The 19,657-nt window shown below is 52.4% G+C and overlaps 3 protein-coding genes across 12 annotated transcripts; 2 read left to right on the top strand and 1 right to left on the bottom strand.

Moving 5' to 3' along the window:
- Positions 1 to 72: 72 nt before the first annotated feature.
- SRSF2 (serine and arginine rich splicing factor 2) lies at positions 73 to 3,296 on the top strand. 5 transcript variants are annotated; one of them, XR_009348268.1, is made up of 4 exons: positions 73 to 692; positions 904 to 1,579; positions 2,245 to 2,343; positions 2,847 to 3,296. XR_009348268.1 is itself a non-coding variant. In XM_059150337.1 (3 exons), the coding sequence occupies exons 1-2, from the start codon at positions 331 to 333 to the stop codon at positions 1,205 to 1,207; spliced, it is 666 nt and encodes a 221-aa protein (XP_059006320.1). In that variant the 5' UTR covers positions 76 to 330; the 3' UTR covers positions 1,208 to 1,214; positions 2,245 to 3,296. The 5 variants fall into 5 exon arrangements, 1 of the variants encoding a protein (XP_059006320.1); XR_009348266.1 differs by having other exon boundaries at positions 904 to 1,214; positions 1,476 to 1,579; positions 2,245 to 3,296; XR_009348267.1 differs by having other exon boundaries at positions 76 to 692; positions 904 to 1,214.
- METTL23 (methyltransferase 23, arginine) lies at positions 1,945 to 8,665 on the bottom strand. 2 transcript variants are annotated; one of them, XM_059150340.1, is made up of 5 exons: positions 8,286 to 8,665; positions 6,137 to 6,241; positions 4,272 to 4,509; positions 4,102 to 4,186; positions 1,945 to 3,955 (listed from the first exon to the last, which is right to left on the bottom strand). In XM_059150340.1, the coding sequence occupies exons 2-5, from the start codon at positions 6,218 to 6,220 to the stop codon at positions 3,790 to 3,792; spliced, it is 573 nt and encodes a 190-aa protein (XP_059006323.1). In that variant the 5' UTR covers positions 6,221 to 6,241; positions 8,286 to 8,665; the 3' UTR covers positions 1,945 to 3,789. The 2 variants fall into 2 exon arrangements, with proteins under 2 accessions (XP_059006323.1, XP_059006325.1); XM_059150342.1 differs by lacking the exon at positions 8,286 to 8,665 and having other exon boundaries at positions 6,154 to 6,225.
- Positions 8,666 to 8,801: 136 nt separating this feature from the next.
- Positions 8,802 to 18,973, top strand: JMJD6 (jumonji domain containing 6, arginine demethylase and lysine hydroxylase). 5 transcript variants are annotated; one of them, XM_059150314.1, is made up of 8 exons: positions 8,802 to 9,189; positions 9,715 to 10,103; positions 10,600 to 10,886; positions 11,652 to 11,749; positions 12,268 to 12,356; positions 13,126 to 13,264; positions 14,147 to 14,274; positions 15,510 to 18,973. In XM_059150314.1, exons 1-8 carry the CDS (start codon positions 9,061 to 9,063, stop codon positions 15,544 to 15,546), a joined length of 1,296 nt encoding a protein of 431 aa, XP_059006297.1. In that variant the 5' UTR covers positions 8,802 to 9,060; the 3' UTR covers positions 15,547 to 18,973. The 5 variants fall into 5 exon arrangements, 4 of the variants coding, with proteins under 4 accessions (XP_059006297.1, XP_059006299.1, XP_059006298.1 ...); XR_009348261.1 differs by lacking the exon at positions 15,510 to 18,973 and having other exon boundaries at positions 11,652 to 11,787; positions 12,263 to 12,356; XM_059150316.1 differs by lacking the exon at positions 12,268 to 12,356 and having other exon boundaries at positions 11,652 to 11,787.
- Positions 18,974 to 19,657: the final 684 nt, after the last annotated feature.

A 19,657-nucleotide genomic window follows, 5' to 3' on the forward strand; every position in this document is an offset into this window, starting at 1 on the left:
CGGCGTTGCGGGGCGGGGAGGGGCGAGCCAATCAGGGGATTCATTTCCGGGTGGCGCGGGCGCCATTTTGTGAGGAGGGATATAAACGGGCGCTAGGGCCGCCTGCCCGCCCAGTTGTTTCTTTGGTGGGGTCGGCTGCTTTCTCGCGTTTCCCCCCAACCCCGTCCGGCCTCGCCCAGCGTTTCCACGCGGAAGCCAACTGCCGGAGGCGCGGCGCGGCGTCGAGCCGGGCGAGTGTGAGGAAACCGCCGCCTCAGCCGAGCGCGCGGGCCCGCCCAGGGCGTTAGTTTTCGGCGCGCAGTCGCGGCCCCCGGCCGGCTCTCCAGGGCCATGAGTTACGGTCGCCCGCCTCCCGATGTGGAGGGCATGACCTCCCTCAAGGTGGACAACCTGACCTACCGCACCTCGCCCGACACCCTGAGGCGCGTGTTCGAGAAGTACGGGCGCGTCGGCGATGTGTACATCCCGCGGGACCGCTACACCAAGGAGTCCCGCGGCTTCGCCTTCGTCCGCTTCCACGACAAGCGCGACGCCGAGGACGCCATGGACGCCATGGACGGGGCGGTGCTGGACGGCCGCGAGCTGCGGGTGCAGATGGCGCGCTACGGCCGACCCCCGGACTCGCACCACAGCCGGCGGGGCCCGCCGCCCCGCCGGTACGGGGGCGGCGGCTACGGACGCCGGAGCCGCAGGTGAGCGGGCCAGGGGGCCGCGGGGGCGCGGGCGGGGGGCACAAAGGTCCGCGTGGACACGTGGCGGCGGCGGGCGGGCTCCGGGCCGCGGCGGGCGGCGGGGGAAATGGCGCCCGGCGCGGTAATGGCGGCGGGGCGGGCGCAGCACGCGGGCGGGGCGCGGCCCTCGAGCCCCGATGGCCGCCCTGACGCCCGGCCCGTCCGCCCGCAGCCCTCGGCGGCGCCGCCGCAGCCGCTCCCGGAGTCGGAGCCGCTCCAGGTCCCGCAGTCGCTCCCGCTACAGCCGCTCCAAGTCTCGCTCCCGCACTCGCTCGAGGTCGCGATCCACGTCCAAGTCCAGGTCGGCGCGAAGGTCCAAGTCCAAGTCCTCGTCGGTGTCCAGGTCTCGCTCGCGCTCCCGGTCCCGCTCCCGGTCCCGGAGTCCGCCGCCCGTGTCCAAGAGGGAGTCCAAGTCCAGGTCGCGCTCCAAGAGCCCCCCCAAGTCTCCCGAGGAGGAAGGAGCGGTGTCCTCTTAAGCGAATGGTAATGTCGGGGGGATCCGAGGCGCACGGCCCGAACTCAGAGCTGGGGTGTGTAGGAGCTTGTGGCGATCCGTGTTAGTGTAAGTGCGGCTCCCGCTGTCGGGGAGCGGCTTTGGGAGAGATGCTGAAGAGAGGGGTCTGCAGAGAGGATGTGCGGAAAGCTTAGATAATAATGGCTGTTTCGTAAACTGTTTGAGACCTATTAATGAAAATGACTATTTCTTGCTGTTTTTATCCAACGTCTGCATTTTCCCCTTTAAAGCTGCGGTCTCCTGTTTGATAAAAGAATATTGGCCAGTATTGCAGATTTTAACTGATTTGGCTGATCCTCCAGGGACCAGTTTCTGTGGGCGTGTATTGGAGCAGGTTTGTCTTTAAATGTTAAAGATGCACTATCCTCTTAGAGAGAAGGATCAGTTCAACTATTGTTGTACTGACTGGGACTTCATATTCTAATGGATGTGGCAAACGAATTGCGAAAAGAAGCAATGACCTTTTGGAACCCCCAAAAAGTTTACAGGTATCGCACTGGGTGGGGAAAGGATAGTGTGTCTTTAACTCTCGAATTGTTTGGTCCTATTTTTTAAAAGGAAAGGGCCCTAAGTAGCTCAGATATTAAAGCTTTATTCTCAATTGCCAAATGTTTCATTTAAAGACTAAAAATTTATCTTAAAATAGACTGATTTTCTGATTTCAAGTTTTTCTTTGGATACCGTCCTTTTTTTTCCCCCCCCCCTTTTTTTTCTCCCCCCTTTTTCCTTTTTCTTTTTTCCCCTCCCTTATATCATTTTTCACCTTGGTTATTTGGCCAAGATTACATAAACACAAATTTGTAAAAGCGGATGGTAGCCTTTGTGAAAATTTCCTAATTGGGCCTTTAAAAAACTGATAATGGCTGGGTGGAACCTTTCCGTAACCTACTTGTTTCACCAGAGCCTTAGTAAGTACATGCCTGAAACTGAAACCATGTGCACTTTCGGTAGCTTCATTGTAATGGAAGGTAAACTGAACTTTTTTCTTTTCGAACCTAGATGGGTCAGCAAGCAACATAACAGAAGACCTGGGGGCAAAGGACCACATACTCAGTCCATCGAAGAGTCACTTGGAACAAGCAACTGGCTATTGAAAAGGTTATTTTGTAACATTTTGTCTAACTTTTTACTTGTTTTAAGCTTTGCCTCAGGTGGCAAACTTCATTTTATGTGCCATTTTGTTGCTGTTATTCAAATTTCTTGTAATTTAGTGAGGTGAACGACTTCAGATTTCATTATTGGCTTGGATATTTGAGGTAAATTTTCCTTTTGTTTATATAGTGCTGACTTTTTTTGTTTGAAATTAAACAGATTGGTAACCTAATTTGTGGCCTCCTGACTTTTAAGGAAACGTGTGCAGCCATTACACACAGCCTAAAGCTGTCAAGAGATTGACTCAACATTGCCTTCATTCCTTAAAATTAAAAACCTACAAAAGTCGGTGTAAATTTGTTTGTATATGTTATTTACCTTCAGATCTAAATGGTAATCTGAACCCAAATTTGTATAAAGACTTTTCAGGTGAAAAGACTTGATTTTTTGAAAGGATTGTTTACCAAACACAATTCTAATCTCTTCTCTTGTGTATTTTTGTGCACTAGGCGCAGTTGTGTAGCAGTTGAGTAATGCTGGTTAGCTGTTAAGGTGGCGTGTTGCAGTGCAGAGTGCTTGGCTGTTTCCTGTTTTCTCCTGATTGCTCCTGTGTAAAGATGCCTTGTCGTGCAGAAACAAATGGCTGTCCAGTTTATTAAAATGCCTGACAACTGCACTTCCAGTCACCCGGGCCTTGCATATAAATAACGGAGCATACAGTGAGCACATCTAGCTGATGATAAATACACCTTTTTTCCCCCCCTTCTCCCAAAATGGTATATCTGATCATCTTCATGTATGAACTTAAAATATGGAAAATGTTAAGGAAGCAAAAATGGTTTGTAACTTTGTAAGTACTTATAACATGGTGTATCTTTTTGCTCATGAAAATTCTGTACTATAACCATTGTTTCTGTAGTTTAATTAAAACGTTTCCTTGGTGTTAGCTTTTCTCAGAATATGTCTTGGTGTTTTTTCCCTCCCCTTTATTTGAAAGACCTGTGCAATTACCTTGTGAATTGTTACTGACTGTACAGTATGAAAGTGATATGTGTAGTGTTGACTTTTTTCCCTAAGTTAAAGTGGAAATGCCATTTCAGCACCCATAACCCCTAAAATCAATGCTCTAAGGTAGCAGTCTCTTGAGGTTGTGGGTACCCCCTTCTCTCTGCCTAATTTATGCCGTTTTTGATGATTTCCCCCCTAAAGAACAATCCAAGTCCCCCCCCCCCCTTAAAAAAAAAAAAACAGGTGTGTTAATTTTTGTTTTCATGGCTTTGTAACCTGTGAGTATTGTCTAGGTGACCCATCACAATCTTAAAGGCCAACAGATCTGACCATCGTCAAATTCAATGCTTGTACTCCCAAGAAGCTAAAGTGGTCTTAGTTGGCATGGCAGGTTGCTAATTAGTATTGACATTGTCTGAAAACAGCCTGTTATGTAGGTGTAATTCAGAGACTGTCCTTTGCAAAGGAGATGACCAGCATTTCAACAGTATGTCTTCCTGGGAGGGCAGATTCTGCTATATCTTCCTTGTCTGCATCAAAAGACTCCAGAGGAATGTGGACACATTTCATATCCCACTTGTAGAGCAAAGCTTCAAGTGACCAGTCAGCACTAAAAAAAAATAAATTGTTTTTTAAAATCACGTTTTCCTGTTTTGCTTCAGATACATTTTCATTTTGTCCTTTCAGTAAATACTGCATGAGTAAGGATTTAAGTTTCAAAAAAATTGAGAGTGAACCAGGATTATTCAGGCTTACCTTCTGACCTGGTAAGTGGACCACAATTGGACTTCGGGGTTTTTTTGCATCAAAAAGTAGACTGTAGTTAAGATGTCTTCAAAGTCTGGGAAGAAAAGACTACTTAAATGGACTTAAACTTAGGTCATCTCTCCAGTCAAATTTACTAATGAAGACCAAAAGAGGTTTACCTTCTGGTTCAAAGAACACATCAGATGCAAGTATAATATCTTGTGATGGTAGAGCCAGAAGATCCTGAGACACATGGCCCCATGTCAGTCCTATGACGCGTACCTGTGGCAGGTCATTCATTTCACAGCTTTGCCGGCAGATTTCTAGACAGTGAGGCAGCTCTGAACTGTCCGACAAGATTACTTCAGCACCACATTTTGCAGCCATAATTCCTGGAAGGCTCACTCCAGCTCCAATCTAATACATTTAAAAAATAGCATTCCAAATCCAAATTCTGCTTAACCATTGCAGGGAATTTGGGGGCGTAGTTTCCATAAGTACAGAGTTGATTAGCTTGTCCTATCTACAAAAGGTGCTGCAACTACATTGCGTTCCCATATGAAGCTTTAAGCTTTTCAATTTGTAGAAAATACTTGAGATTCCTCTTCCAGGGTGGGAAGGTTAAGTCCCATACAGGGCCCTGCATTCTGCAACTGACTATGACTTCCAACCTTCATGGTACCTGGCAGCTCCATTGCTCAATGTGCCCTAGGCAGTTTGGGACACTGTCATTTTCAGTTCTCTTATAGTCTATAAAGGAACTCTTAATTATACAGAACATTGGGTCTCTAGAAGCCTGATGGGTGACTTCCATGCATACCTGGCCATTATGGTGGTTACTACCAATTTTTAGTGCTTTTATGTGGCTATAACCAGACAGGTCTGCAACATGACTTTCTGCAGAGGGGACTTTCCAGTTGGGCCTTCAAAGTGACAAGGTCTTTAGTGTGCTAAGTAAGGAATGACCAAGGAATGCCTTTATAAGTATTCTCCCTATTTAAAATGTAATTTCCGGGGTTCCTGGGTGGCTCAGTGGGTTAAGCCACTGCCTTCGGCTCGGGTCGTGATCTCGGGATCCTGGGATCGAGTCCCGCATCGGGCTCTCTGCTCGGCGGGGAGCCTGCTTCCCTTCCTCTCTCTCTCTGCCTGCCTCTCTGCCTACTTGTGATCTCTCTGTCAAATAAATAAATAAATACTTTAAAAATTAAAAAGATAAAATAAAATGTAATTTCCAGTTCTGAGCCTGAGCTTGGAGATTCTCAGTCTTTCCTGAATGTTTTCAAATTGCCACTGTTCAGGGTCAGAAGTACGCTAAGTACTCTCACACCCCTCACATGGTTTTGCAAAAGTTAAGAGGTTACTAAGTTTTGGGTTTGTCCTCAGCCTTAAGATTTAAGCCTTGTACCATTTACGCAAACTTAACAAGTTTTTCTCCAAGCCTTTAGCAGTCTTAAGTCAGGTGGAGTGATGAGAAAGAGTTTAGGAAAGGACAAGTGTATGAGAAAAACGCATGTGTCACAGTAGACCCCAGATGACCCTGTTGGGACACCCTGAAAAGATAGTCTTAATGATTGCTTCCGTGCCAAGATTGTGTGGAATTAGTCAAAGGGCTTCACTTAGAATAAAGGTCAGCATAATGTAAAGGGCCAAATGACATTTTCATCTCCGTGGGACTCCTGTGGTCTCTAGTGCACATGGTTTTTAAAAACAAAACAAAAAGCATTCCTAGCTCACATGACTTATAAGCTGGCAAATCACTTGGGGCGCCTGGGTGGCTCAGTGGGTTGAGCCGCTGCCTTTGGCTCAGGTCATGATCTCAGGGTCCTGGGATCGGGTCCCGCATCAGGCTCTCTGCTCAGCAGGGAGCCTGCTTCCTCCTCTCTCTGCCTGCCTCTCTGCCTACCTGTGGTCTCTGCCTGTCAAATAAATAAATAAAATCTTAAAAAAAAAAAAATCACTTGATTTAAAAATCTTTAACAAGACAGTAACAAGCACATAGACAAATCTGAACACAGCATTTTTGAAGGCTCAAGAGCACTTGTACCTCTAGGACAGCCTTGCCTGGCAGAGATCTTCTGTGAAACCATAGGTACTGAGCCAAGACCACCGCACAGGGCCAAACGTACATTCCATATTCGAGATGCAGCACCTGAAAAGAATTTTTTGTATGCCAAAAATAACTCATCTGCCGACAGTTGTAATATTTATTTTCACAGCAATCAGAGTGCCCAACACCCGGCATCTATCACACAAATGACAATTCCCTGCTGTCCAGTTCACATCCCATGGGGTTTATAAAATTGCAATATCGTGTGATAAGCACTCTTCATACACTCATTCACTCAATAAGCATTTATCCAGGGACTGCGTTGCTTAGCAGGCTAAGGACGTAACTAGGTTATCACGGAATACATACATAGACACATACATACCCTATGGGAAAAGATAAGCCACAAGTAAGCACATACATTTTTAGCTGGTGATAATGTTAACAACAAAACCTAGTGAGAAAGTAGTGGGGGCAGGGAGGGGTGGAGACAGCGACCACAGGTGGCTGTCCTAGATAGAATGAGTCTGGCAAGGGTCCTGAAGCAGGAACTAAAAAAAGTCTCTGGCTGGAGTACAGACAGCACTGCCGGCAGGGGCATGGGGGCTGGGAGGCAGGGTTGTGGTAGTACTGAGGGCAGTGGGATGGCATGGATCAGAACTGGGGGGTCTTGTAGGCCACGGGAAGATTAGCTTTTATTTTAAGTACAGTTAATATATCAGAGGGGGGTGCCTGGGTGGCTCAGTGGGTTAAAGCCTCTGCCTTTGGCTCAGGTCATGGTCTCTCTGCTCAGCGGGGAGCCTGCCTCTCTGCCTACTTGTGATCTGTCTGTGAAATAAATAAAATCTTAAAAAAAAAAAGTTTCAGAGGGTTACAATCACAGGCATAATCTGGTATGCTAATGGAAAACAATGAGGCCAGAAAGACATTCCAGAAGTTTGAGAGGAGCTCAATCCTGGAGTTGGGAAGGCAGGCAGCTTACACAGCCTTTGGAAAGATACAGAATTCTGAGACAGCACAGTATTTAGGGACGCAAAATAACGGCTCACACCTTTGGAATGAGCCTGCCTGAGTTCAAAAGCCAGATGTGTAACTGCTAGCCGTATGACTTCACCCATTACTTAACCTGTCTGTGCTGCAGTTTCCTCACCTGCAAAACACTATTTCATACCGTGACTTGTGAGACTCTATGCAAACTGCTTAGTACAGTGCCAGGCACAAAATAAGCAAAGCGAGCAGTTATTAAACTGCAAAACTGAGTATCTTTCTGTTTTCTAGAGCAGAGGGTGCTGCTAGTGGACTGGTTGGGAAGGGGGCTGAAGCCGTGTAAGTATCAAAGGTGAATTCACTCAAGAAAAATATCAGTGCCTTGCCACTGGTTCTAAGTGTAGGGAAGCAGCGTGAATAAAATGCCTGCCCTGGAAGAGCTGACGCAGGATACAGTAAAGGGTTTCTGAGCACAGCAGTGAGTTTGCAGATTTGGGTGTAAAGCGGTCTTTATTCTCACGTGGAGTCAGCTCCTGAACTTGGGAAGAAATCCCAGTGGGTATTCAACACGAAGGCATTTAAAAACTATCAGAAATGGGTTTCACTCGAGACTTTACCTCCTCTTGGGCGGGTTTTCATCTTCAAATTGTTTTTGCTAATACCCTCCTCACAGAATGCTGCTAAAATCTTAACACTGCAATGTCCAAGTGCTTTGCAAAACCGGACGCATAATGTATTACTGCTGCTATTACTGAGGGTTTGGGGACAGTCGTGAGCTGAAAAGAATAAGTGAGTGCCAGCCCAAGAAACTTTATTTGGAAAGTGAGGGTGGAATCCCCCGTCTTGGATAAAGCTGAATTAAGAAGCCCTTCAACAAGATCAAAGAAAATACTTGGGTGTCAAAAATGCCACCTTTCTGGCAGGAAATATTCGATGTGGAAGGCCCTTCTCGTGGCAGGGTCCCCAAGTTTCTTCCTTAAAGACTGCCAAGAGCTTCAGGCCCCAAGCCTTCCCGCCCTGAGGTCCATCCTAAGGCAGGGTAGCCGCCAAACCTCGCTCCACCCCTCCCAGCACCTCCGGGCCGGCTGGGAGCGTCTCCTGCCCCGGGCGTCTCCGCAAAGGACCGGAGGCGCCTCCCGACGGGTGCCGACGCACGCACCTGCGGGACGCTGACCTCCAGCACGGCCCCCTCGGCCCCCAGGCCCGGCTCCTCCGAGAATCGAAAGCGCTGGGTCCGGACTTCATGCCCGCGGAGGCCACGCTTGTCCAGGGGGGAGTCGGGGGTCCCCCGACGGGCCGGGAACGGCGAAGAGAGCCGGGCTGCCAGGCTGCGCGCGCGCGCGGGAAACCCCTGGCCGACGGGGCCGCCTCACGGGCGCCACGCTGCCCTGCTGGGTCGCCGCAAGTCGACTGCAAAGGCGGGGAAGGCACCGCTCCAGCGGGCGACGACGTGGCCGCGAGGTGAGAAGACACCGGACGCCAGGCAAAAGAGACACGGAAAACAGGTGGCCTCGGCGACTCGCACGCCGGAAACGGGCCGCCGGGTAAGCGACCCACGCCCGGAAGTGACGCGCACACCGGAAGCGGGCGCAGGAGGGGCGGGGCCGCAACGAGGCGGCTCCTCGATCGGCGCGACCTTCCCAACATGGCGGAGAGCCGGCGAGTGTGAGGGCGGACCCCGGAGGTGCCCGAGCCAATGGCTCACCGCGAGAGGCCGGGGGGCGGGGAAGACGGCAGCCGCGTGCCCAACCCGAGGCCCGGGAGGTGGTTGGGGAGTGAATTTTCTGGAAGGCGACTTTAAAGGCGCCGGGCCAGGGCGAAGGGCGTTTGGGTGCCGCCGCCGCAGCCGCTGTCCGGGCAGGGGAGGGGTGCGTTGGAAGCAGGAAGCGAGGCGCGCCGAGGTCGTCGCGGGAGCAGCTGGTGACCCCCGGAGGATGAACCACAAGAGCAAGAAGCGGATCCGCGAGGCCAAGCGTAGTGCGCGGCCGGAGCTCAAGGACTCGCTGGACTGGACCCGTCACAACTACTACGAAAGCTTCTCGCTGAACCCGGCGGCCGTGGCGGTGAGTGGGCCGGGGTCGCGGGCCGAGGCCGGGCACGGGCACCTCCGGGCGGCTGCGCGACTCCCCCGGCGTCCAGCGCGGCACCCCCGGGTTCCGATGGGCTCACCCGCACCCCGCGGAGGTCGGGGTCATCGGGGCCGGGTTCCAGGGCGGGCCTCCTTCCTCCCACGCCGCCGCCGCCGCCTGCCTGCTGGGCCACCTGGAGGCTGGCGCCTTCGGCGATCCCCGCAGGAAGGACTGTCGCCCCTTGACCCCTTTGGGCGGTGGGGCCCCGGGGACTCGACTGTGGAGGCCCACGAGTGGGAGATGCGAAGCCCCCTTCCCGTGGTGGGGCGGCGCTGGGTGCGACGTGTCAGTGCACACGCAGGTCCTTGTCCCTCCTCTCCCCACCCCCCCCCCCAAAATAAGCCAGAAAAAGAATCTGGCTCCTTAGGTATGTCGTTGCTAATTGGTCTTGGGGGACGCCCTTTGCTGCCGCTGGACTTTTTTTTTTTTAACTGGATAGGTTTTTTCTGGTTCCTTCAGGATAACGTGGAAAGGGCAGATGCATTACAGCTGTCGGTGGAAGAATTCGTGGAGCGATATGAAAGACCGTACAAGCCCGTGGTTCTGCTGAATGCCCAAGAGGGTTGGTCGGCGCAGGAGAAGTGGACCCTGGAGCGCCTGAAAAGGAAGTACCGTAACCAGAAGTTCAAGTGCGGTGAGGATAATGACGGCTACTCGGTGAAGATGAAGATGAAGTACTACATTGAGTACATGGAGAGCACTCGGGATGACAGCCCCCTCTACATCTTTGACAGCAGCTATGGTGAACACCCCAAAAGAAGGAAACTTCTGGAAGATTACAAGGTGCCCAAGTTCTTCACCGATGACCTCTTCCAGTATGCTGGGGAGAAACGCAGGCCCCCTTACAGGTAAAGTACCTCGCGGTGAAGCCCTTACAGTCTCACGCAGGGCAGTATGTGGCACCTGAGCTCGGTCGGCTAACCTTTTTCCATAACAGTGAGTGGTTCTCTTTGGCTGCACATGGAACTTACTTAGTGAGTTATTGCTGTCTGCCCAGATCCTACAGCCACAGACTGGTTTCACTGGTCTGGATGGCCACCTGGGCATCAGGATTTCTGAAGGCGCCCCAGGTGACTCAGACACGCTACCACAGTTAAGCCACTGGTTTGTAGAGGAAATTTTAATAGTTAAAGCTCAGTAGTAGTAAGCCACATCAGTCTTTGTTTGTTTGTTTGTTTCCTTTCTGTTACAGAGCATTCCAGGCATGATTCATTTAGCGTTTCTGTGTAGCAGGGTTTATGTAGTCCTGAAATAAAGAGTATAAGACTAGAAACTCGCTCTTTGGTAGTATGTGTGTGTACAGTTGAATCACCTTTCATATCTCGGACGTTTCCATTCCATTAGATGGTTTGTGATGGGGCCACCGCGCTCTGGAACTGGAATTCACATCGACCCTCTGGGAACCAGTGCCTGGAATGCCTTAGTTCAGGGCCACAAGCGCTGGTGCCTGTTTCCTACCAGCACGCCCAGGGAACTCATCAAGGTGACCCGTGAAGAAGGAGGGAACCAGCAAGATGAAGCTATTACTTGGTTTAGTATCATTCATCCCCGGACACAGCTTCCCACCTGGCCACCTGAATTCAAACCCCTGGAAATCTTACAAAAACCGGGAGAGACTGTCTTTGTACCAGGTATAGACGAACTAAGGGGAAGTACATTCTTTGATTTCAGTTATTTGTCATTTTCGAGCACAAGTGTATCTAGGAGTCAGAGAAACCCGTCTGCTTGTCGACTGTAAATGAACTGACTGCTGCCCAGCTTGGACAGTGATGGGCTGCTGTCCACATCTCTTATAACCTACATACATAATGCGTGTTGATAAATTCTTTGTATGTAAAGATTCTGCTCACCTTTTTTGCATTGTAGTAATCTTGTGTGTCTGTGGATAAACTGACTCGTTCTGTAAATTGGGTTTTTAATACAGTGTAACATTGGCTCACTTCAGACTTAAGCGTTGAAAGCGAGGGTGTTTAATGCTGGCGGTAGGTGTTCTCCTCCGAGGAGCTGAAAAACTTGCTGCCTTTCCAGTTTCAACCCCAGGTTTGGACTCACAGGGGTCAACACACTTTTCCTGTAAAAGGCAGAGAATAAATATTTTAAGTGCTGTGGGCCGGACTGGGTCTATCCCGGCAGCTCAGCTCTGCCTATGGAGCAGGAAGGCAGCCACAGGCGATCTGGAAATGAACAGGCATGGGCTGTGCTCCAGTAGAACCTTCCACAAATAGGTTGTGATTTCTGAATCAGGGGACGCATTGACCAGTCGGGATCTGCTGTCTCTGAGTCTCTACCTGTCTCGCCTGTAGATCGGTAGATAGAAACTCTCTGTTCACCAAGCTTATGTTTGTGATCGTGCACAGAAGCAAACCCTGTTTAACTGTTTCTTTGTTGGGTTTCAGGAGGCTGGTGGCACGTTGTCCTTAACCTTGACACCACCATTGCCATCACGCAGAATTTTGCCAGCAGCACCAACTTCCCTGTTGTATGGCACAAGACGGTAAGAGGGAGACCAAAGTTATCGAGGAAATGGTATAGGTGAGAGCCTTTTTTTTTTTTTTTTTTCCTTATTTTCACTTTGTTCCAATTCATACCCCAGAGGTGAAATGGAAAAGAGTTCACTGCTGCAGTGACGTGTGTTGATCTTAGGCCTGGGAGAGCTGGGGCAGAGGAGAGGGGGTCCAAGGTCAGGGCTAGTTCTCAGGATGCTTGCCAGCCTCCAGGTGACAGGGTAAGACTCTGCATGTTTGATCAGTCAGTCAAAACATGGCCATAATTGGGATTGGTTCTTGTTTTCTGTTTTTTGTTTTGTTTTATTTTCTGTTTTTTGCCCCCCCCCCCCCGGCCTCCCCCACCAAAGCCAGTGGTAGCAATGGAAGCCATTTTGTTTGGGTTGTATTTTGGTTCTTTCTTTTTCTTACTGAGAAGCATTATTCCCCTTTAAACTTAATACCTTCAGTTCTTGTGAGTGAGGTGACTGCCCTGGAGACTTAGCTCCTCTGTTTATCCACAGAACAGATACAGCACGGGCAGCGGCAGTGCAAGCCACCCCCAGCCACCCCGTGCCACTGTGTCCCAACCCTGACCTGGAGGGACCAGCTCTCGGGGTAAGAGAGGGATCCTGGCTTGGTCAGTGCTCAGCCTCCCTGCTGAGAGGGCCAGCAAGGGTGGTGGCTTCGTTCTCCCCGGACTCTCAGGCACCTAAGGCCCACTGACTCCATTCCGTCGGCCTCTGTGTGCTGGGATTTGGTCATCTTAAAGGCCTGACCACGCGGCTGGTCTCTTGTCCCAGCTTAGAGTGGATGCCGAGATGAGGCCCCTGTGGGGAGGGCTGCTTCCTCCGAAAGTCTGGTCCAGTTTTATCTTCGAGTGAGGGGGACCCTCTCTGTGGCTTGCCTCGTCTTCTTTCTCGCAAACCTAATTGTTGCTCCTCTTACAAACGGAATGTAACCAAGCCCGACTGCGGTCGCTCAGTGCTGTGTCGTGGAAAGGAAGGGTTTGAAGGAAGTTAGCTAGGAACGGTTCAGGAAAAAACGGAAGAGAGACACTTTCTCCCAGGTGGAAAAAAATCAGTGGCTAACTCGGGGCAACCCGGCCTCACGTCGGCAGCACGGCTGGCTCGTTGGCGTGCGAAGGTCACAGTAACTCGCGTGCAGCTAGTCCGCCTTTCAGAAAAGCCTGGGCAGCACTTTAGGGTTTCTGTTCCCAGCCTGCGGATCCGCGCGGCCTCACCACGGCCCAGCGCCCGTTCTGAGCCACGGCGCCCGCCCTTCGCAGGTGCCTCCGAGAGAGACAGGCCTCAGCTTTGAGTCCGGGTTACTGCGCGCGGTGTCGCTGCCGCTCCCAGCACTGGGAACGATGTTTCTTGTCTCCCAGGATCTTGAAGCAAGAGCACCCCGAGTTGGCGGTGCTGGCTGACTCCGTCGACCTGCAGGAGTCCACGGGGATCGCCTCCGACAGCTCCAGCGACTCCTCCAGCTCCTCCAGCTCCAGCTCCTCCGACTCGGACTCCGAGGTGAGGCCCCGCTTCCTGGAACCCAGGCCTGCAGGGCAGGTCCCCCCGGGAACCTCCTGCCCAGGACGGGGAAAGGGGTGAACATTCTCCCGCTTTGTTCCAAGAGCTACACCTGCCACCATTCCTGCCGGGTAGTGACTTTTGCCCATGTTATAGCCTGGAGCTCGTGCGTGTGCACTCACGTGTGTGCACACGCACGCGTGAGCTCATGCGTTGTCGGCAGTAACTTGAAGAGATAAAAGGAGTATTGGGGGATTTCGTTAAGTGAATGGCCAAGGGCCGCCCAGCTCGTGAACAGCAGTGTGGGGCTCCAGACTTGGAGCGCTGTCACCTCACAGCCAGCGGTGACAGTTGTCCCTGTGGGTGTAAATTGTAAGCCTGGAAGCTCCCCGAATTCGGTGGCTTGTTAGAAGCTGCCATCATTTTGGGGAAGAGGAACCTGGGCCCGCACTGGATGGAATTTCTCTCGGAGCACTTTGCATAATCCGGGGATACGGTGTCTTGCGGGGGCCGGGGGCGTGGGGGAACAGTATCAGCGCCGGACTTCTTGTGTCCCTCTCGGGGTCTGCCTGGATGCAGCGAAATGGCGTCACGCAGTCTCAGGGTGCTAACGCATGTCTCGATTTCGAACAGCCCTCCCACTGGCAAGCCCTGGGGGGACACCTGGCATGTGTGGGAGGTCTAGCGTCCAGGGGGCCAGAAACCCCTGAGGGAGAAGGCGGTGCGGACCGTGCTGCGGAGCTGTCGTCCGTGGCTGCTTCACTTCCTGGGGGACTCGGGTGACATTCGTGCTGCCTCTGGAGGCCGGAGGTTTACTCACAGACAGAAGGGGTTGCATCTGGTTGACTTCCTGGTTTTTCCTCCTCCCGCCCCCGCGTGCAGTGCGAGTCGGGGTCTGAAGGCGACGGGACGATGCACCGCAGGAAAAAGCGGAGAACGTGCGGCATGATGGGCAACGGGGACACCACCTCCCAGGACGACTGTGCGAGCAAAGAGCGCAGCTCCTCCAGGTGACCGCACGCGGCTGCTGTCTCTGTAGGAGGACGTGCGCGCGGCGAGGCCAGGGCCCCGGGGAGGGCTGCCTTTTGGATCTGCAGACAAGGGAGGGCCGGAGAAAGCCCGAGAACGAGCACGCCCTTGGAATAGGAGTCCATTCACTTAGCGTTTGCTTCAGTAGCTTCTGCCTCTGCTACTGACGCAAAGTCACGTGGCTTATTTTACGCGTAAAGGCAAGGATCTGTGCGGATGGTGCCAAGGAAACCCTTAACATTATTTAATAAAAATTAAAACCATTTTATATCTTCGCAACTTCTGTCCTTGGAGAATCCCAGGGCCTCCCCTTGTGGCAATTCCTGTGGTGTTGTGGGAAAGCAGCGACTCGACTGCCCCGGGCCCTCGATGGGGAAGAGATGGTTGCGGCAGTCAGGGCGGCCCGAGAGCAGGTCCCCGGTGTCTCCCAGGAGCCAGAGGGGTGGCCTCCTGCTTCCCCCCACGCTTGCCCTTGTCACTTGGAGCGCTCACACCACGTGAGACAGCCGTGAAGAGCTTTGATTTTCTCGAAGGTCTTCATCACGTCTCCCATGTTTGTTTGTTTGAACTGGATGGGATCTAATTGAGCTCGGACTTAACTCAGAGTCAGTAAGGTGACCTCTGCCGGCTCGTGCCCTCACGGTGGACACGCTGTGGGCTAAACTGAGGTTCAGGTACAGAGCCTCTTCTCACGTGCGAGTCCTGATGTGTCAGACGGTGGCGGTAAGCGAGGGAGGGGGTTTCGGGGAGGTAGTTCAGGACGGAAGCTCGGGGGACCCTAAGCATCTGGGGGCCTGGCCTGCCATGGGTGATGTTGCTGTTGCGCTGTTCGTATCTGAGCAGCTGGGTGTTTCCTCAACGTGTGTTGTTAGCAGAGTGGCGGATCCATAGGCCTTGCTGTTTGTTCACGGCGGAATTCCAGAAGCTCAGGTGTCCTAGTGGCGTAAATTGATGAGCTAAACTCTGCGTTTCCCAACCAGGTTGCCCTCTTCACAGCCACTGTTCGATTTCTCTTCTTACTTTTCCGGGGTGTTCCTGTCGCTGTAGACCCCACCTGACCCCCCCTGTTTAGCAGTTACTCAGAAAAAGCTTTAGGGTCAGCCCTGCGCTGACTTGCATGTGGGGTCTTGGGGTTCTGCTTTAACGTGTCCTTCCAGCTTCGTACCTGCCGTGCTGTCTCCACGCTGCTGACAGGCGGTTGTGCTTTCCTTGGCAGGATTAGGGACACTTGCGGAGGCCGGGCTCACCCCTGAGCCAGTGCAGAGACTCTCCCTGAGGTGGCTCCTGTGTGCGCTGTGGGCGGCCGCCCGACTCCGTTTTCACATCTCCTGCTCCCACCTTCTCCTTTGTCTCCTTTGAATTCGGATCATCCTTCTCTGGTCCAAGCTTCTGTCTTCGGTCAAATGCTGTTCTTACCACTTGCTAAGAGTAGAGGGTCGAGAAGTTTCAGAGCTCAGACCGGAAACACTGACGGCCGGCGCGCTGCGGGGTTGGGGGGGTCTGTGCTGTCCCCTCTAAGCCACGCTGCTCGACCTCGAGGCCGCAGGGCTGGGATCCCTCGAATGTCTCGCTGCGTCTGATTACTCAGCGACACGGGTGAGGAGCCTCTGCTCTCCGGGAGCCAGTGGTCACCAGCAGGCCCCGAGGGGCGAGTGGATTTGGATTTGCATCTGAGCCAATCACGCATGAAAAGTGCCACTCCTGCGCCACCCCCAATGTGTCACCGACCCAGCCAGCGTGGGCGGCACCGCTCACCACCGCGAGCCCGGGCCTCAGACGCGGGACCTTCTCACCACCGCCAGACGGGCTCAGGAATTCCAGCAGCGTTTTCGTGCGGTGTGTTTTGGGGCAGGGATGACAGATCAGGGTTTCTGCTTAGAAACGGGAGAGGAATGGTCCGGTGTGTGCTCCCCGCAGAATTCAAGTTGTGCACAGGGCCCGCTTCCGGCAGATGGGTCTTTCTCCCCACGTGATCCGTAAAGGCAGAAGCTCTCGCTCTCTGAGAGACGTCACAGTCAGTGTCCCCGCTGGTTAGACCAGCGGGTGGGTGGCTTGGGCTGCAGGTCGGAATAAACGCACACGTGGCGCTTCTGGTCCTCGGGTATGTTAAGGCTTCTTAAGGCCTCTGGTATAAAGACTGGGGGGTTGAGCAGCAGGTTCCATCTCTTGCCCTCTCAGTTGACCTGCTTGCCTTAACCTGACCCTAAATTCAGCTAAATTTAAATAAAAGTGAGAGGGCGTTTGTCAAAGGATGTGCCCAGTGAAAAGCACTGAGCAGCATGCCCTTTTCCGGGCGGGGTGTAGGTAAGGGCACGAACAGCCGGAGGCGGCAGGAGCTGGCCCTGTAGCATCCCAGGGGCGCGCAGGAGCGGGTGTGCAGGCGGCCTGGAACTGTGTGGTGTTGCCTCCCTGGATCCTCCCTGACCATGGGTATAATCTGGGGAATCCAGGTCTTCTGTGTGAAGGTTATATTTTTAACAGACTGATGATTGTTTCTGGACCCTGGGTTGGTCACGTGGCTTGCCCCTAAGAGGCCCGTCCCCTACTTTGTCTGAGTTTTCTGCATTCTCAAATCCCGACCCAAAAACCTGGCTGGGTTGGATGGAGAACGTCCACCATGTTCCTCAGTGTTGGCGCCTGTCACCTGCCCTCCGTGCCGCTCCGCTTCCCCACCAGGCCCCCTGGGCTCAGACAGCCCTGCTTCCCTCCATTCCCAGGGTGTGTTTTGGGGGTGAGTGAAGTCAGACCCTGAACTCGACTCTTTGTGGTCACACCTGACTGGGGTTCCTCTGTCTCCTTTTTTAAAATGTTCACACTCTCTTCCAAAACGCTTTTCTTCTGCACCCCAGTCTGGCTGTCGGGTATCATCACGCCTTCCTCTCTCATTCATATCGGCTTGTCTCTAAACGTCTGCGTAAAGAAAAGAAGCAAAACCAAAACTATTTGCCGCCAGGGGGCAGGATAGGACTCTTGCTGTGGCTGGGATGACACGGCGGAAGTTTGAATGGGAGAGACTAGCCTTCCTGAGAGGCCAAGGGTGATTCCTGTTGGACAAACAATACCCAGAAAGAAGGGATCCAGCCCACCTGACAGGCCCGCAATCACCTCACCGGGAAGCGTCCGGATCACACCGCTTCTCTGCTGCCATTCGGTTCTTGCCATCCCACGAGTGACGGAGGGACAGTCCTTGTTTTAGCCGGGCCAGAGATTCCACACCTCGCACCCCACCGCCATCCCCTGTTGCTGTGGGCCCCCCAAGCACACCGTTAGTGGAATGAAGCAGGGGGGAGGTGGGGAGCCGGAGGGAGAGGAGGGCAGGGATGGCGGGGTGCTGCAGACCAGGTAGAAAGGGGGAACCAGGTCTGTTCTAACGATACCCGTTCACCCCACCTGGTCTGAGCCGTCTCCTCCCAGTGACATCAACAATAGTAGGGATTTTTCTCCAACTGAAAAACCAGCAATCTGGGTCCTGGAAGAAGGACTCTTGGGTCCGAAACTACTGACCGGGACAAGCAGGGTCAAAGAAGACGGTGTGTGGCTCCGGGGCTTTGAGAGCCAGCACCAAAGACTTGACCACCAGCCTGAAGGACCCGGTGCCGCGCACGGGTGTTTCTGGGCTCATTAGTAGTGCTGGGATATTCAGGGTGACACCTTTGAGGGGAGAGCCACCCAGCCCAGGGATGTTGTTCCAATTTGGCTTAGGCTTGCAGACGCCCGTTTATGAATCATCCAAGTGTTCAGTCCGCGTTTGAGAGGCAGGCCCTGCTCTGGGGGCTGGCCATCAGCTGGGACAAGCGCAGGTCCCTCCCCTCGTGCAGCTAAAAGGCTGTGTGCCGTGCACGCTTCCCAAGGGTCACTGCTCAGGCTAGGTGGTGTCACAGACATGCATTTCCATGACCAGAAAAGCAAGATGAGACCTTACTAAATACAAGTCTGTGAGATCTTCCTAAAAGAACGTAAGAACATCAAGTTATGGTCTCAGTATTTGGTTTTTCTCTATATCAGCTACAGATATTTAAGCATCGGCAAGAAAGTTGCTGGTGTGAATGCTTTATGAACTTATTAGAGGTTCAGTCTGGTCGTGACATAGGATTTTAGACAAGAGTGTGGGACAGAATAGGAGTTTTGCGGGAAGTGTTGTAAAAAGTGCTTTTAGGACGTAGGCATGTACATGCACAGCTGTAGGTTCCTTGAATCGTGCATAGCGTTTCCATAAGGTGTTTGTCGTGTGTGCCGGGTAGTGCGGATGGTTCCCTGTGTGGTTTCTCCTCATACGCCCTCCTCCCTCCCTGCCTTCTGTGAAGATGTTCCACTGATGTTACCTTAGGCCACAAAACTAGATGAACCTCGCGCCTTGGCACCCTCGGGTGGTGGCTCTCTACTCTTGTCTCATTGTTCAAAAACTTGAGGCATCTAGTCCTCACTGAAAGTCCCATGAGAACTGGCCCGGCCTGCTATCTTCAAGGTGACTGGACGGTGCTGAAGAACTGGGACCATGCAGAGTCCTTGTGCCTCTGGCCGCTGCCACAGAGACACCCAGCAGCCCGCTCCGTCTGCTTCCGTCTCGCCGTGTGTGCGCTCCACCACGGGCTGCCTATGGCTCCGCCGTTTGTTGGGTGGTTTTAACTTTCACTTGGATGAAACTTGTTCATCATTTTAAATAAAGCAACTTGGTTTGGAGTTGGGTTTTTTGCATTGTTTTGTTCTTGTTTCTTCTCGTTATTCATCTGGTAGTAGATATAGAACGTAGCTAAGTTTGCACAATGGTCCCTCTTAAACTTAACTTAAACATCTTGTACTTTCAAACAACGAAGGCAGGGACTAGAAAAGGAGGCCCGCTTTGGCTGAAGGTCCCCTGGGGGTCAAAAGCCAGATAGGAGCCCCAATCCACAGTTTATAGCTATGGGGCATTTTTCACCAGTCACCACTGAAATTCCTTTTGCTGGTACTCCTTACCATTATGTGAAGCACCAGGACTAAGCTCCCCCTCATACTGGAGGCCTGCTGGTCGTAACTGGAGCCCAGGAAGAAGCCTGAGCACATCCTTCTGCCTCCCATGTAAGCCGCACTCCATCTAGCTCCTGGCGTGCACCAGATACAGGCTCAGGCACTGGAATTTTCCCCAAAAAGCAATAAATGTGTCCAAAGCAAAACCTGGCATACTGTCTTTTCAACTGGTACCTGACAAACTTTGTCGTGTTTACTGGGAGGGGTAAAGACACAACTTTTTGGTTATAGCGCATCTATCTCAAACAAGTACAACCGAAGGAAGGATCTGGGGAAAGAGAAACAGCAGAATTCCCTTCATTCCACCCTCCCTACACGGGAAATACTCCAAGAGGAAGAACTTGTTATCCCAAGGCG

Source organism: Mustela lutreola, chromosome 15, assembly GCF_030435805.1.
Source record: "Mustela lutreola isolate mMusLut2 chromosome 15, mMusLut2.pri, whole genome shotgun sequence".
NCBI lineage: Eukaryota > Metazoa > Chordata > Mammalia > Carnivora > Mustelidae > Mustela > Mustela lutreola.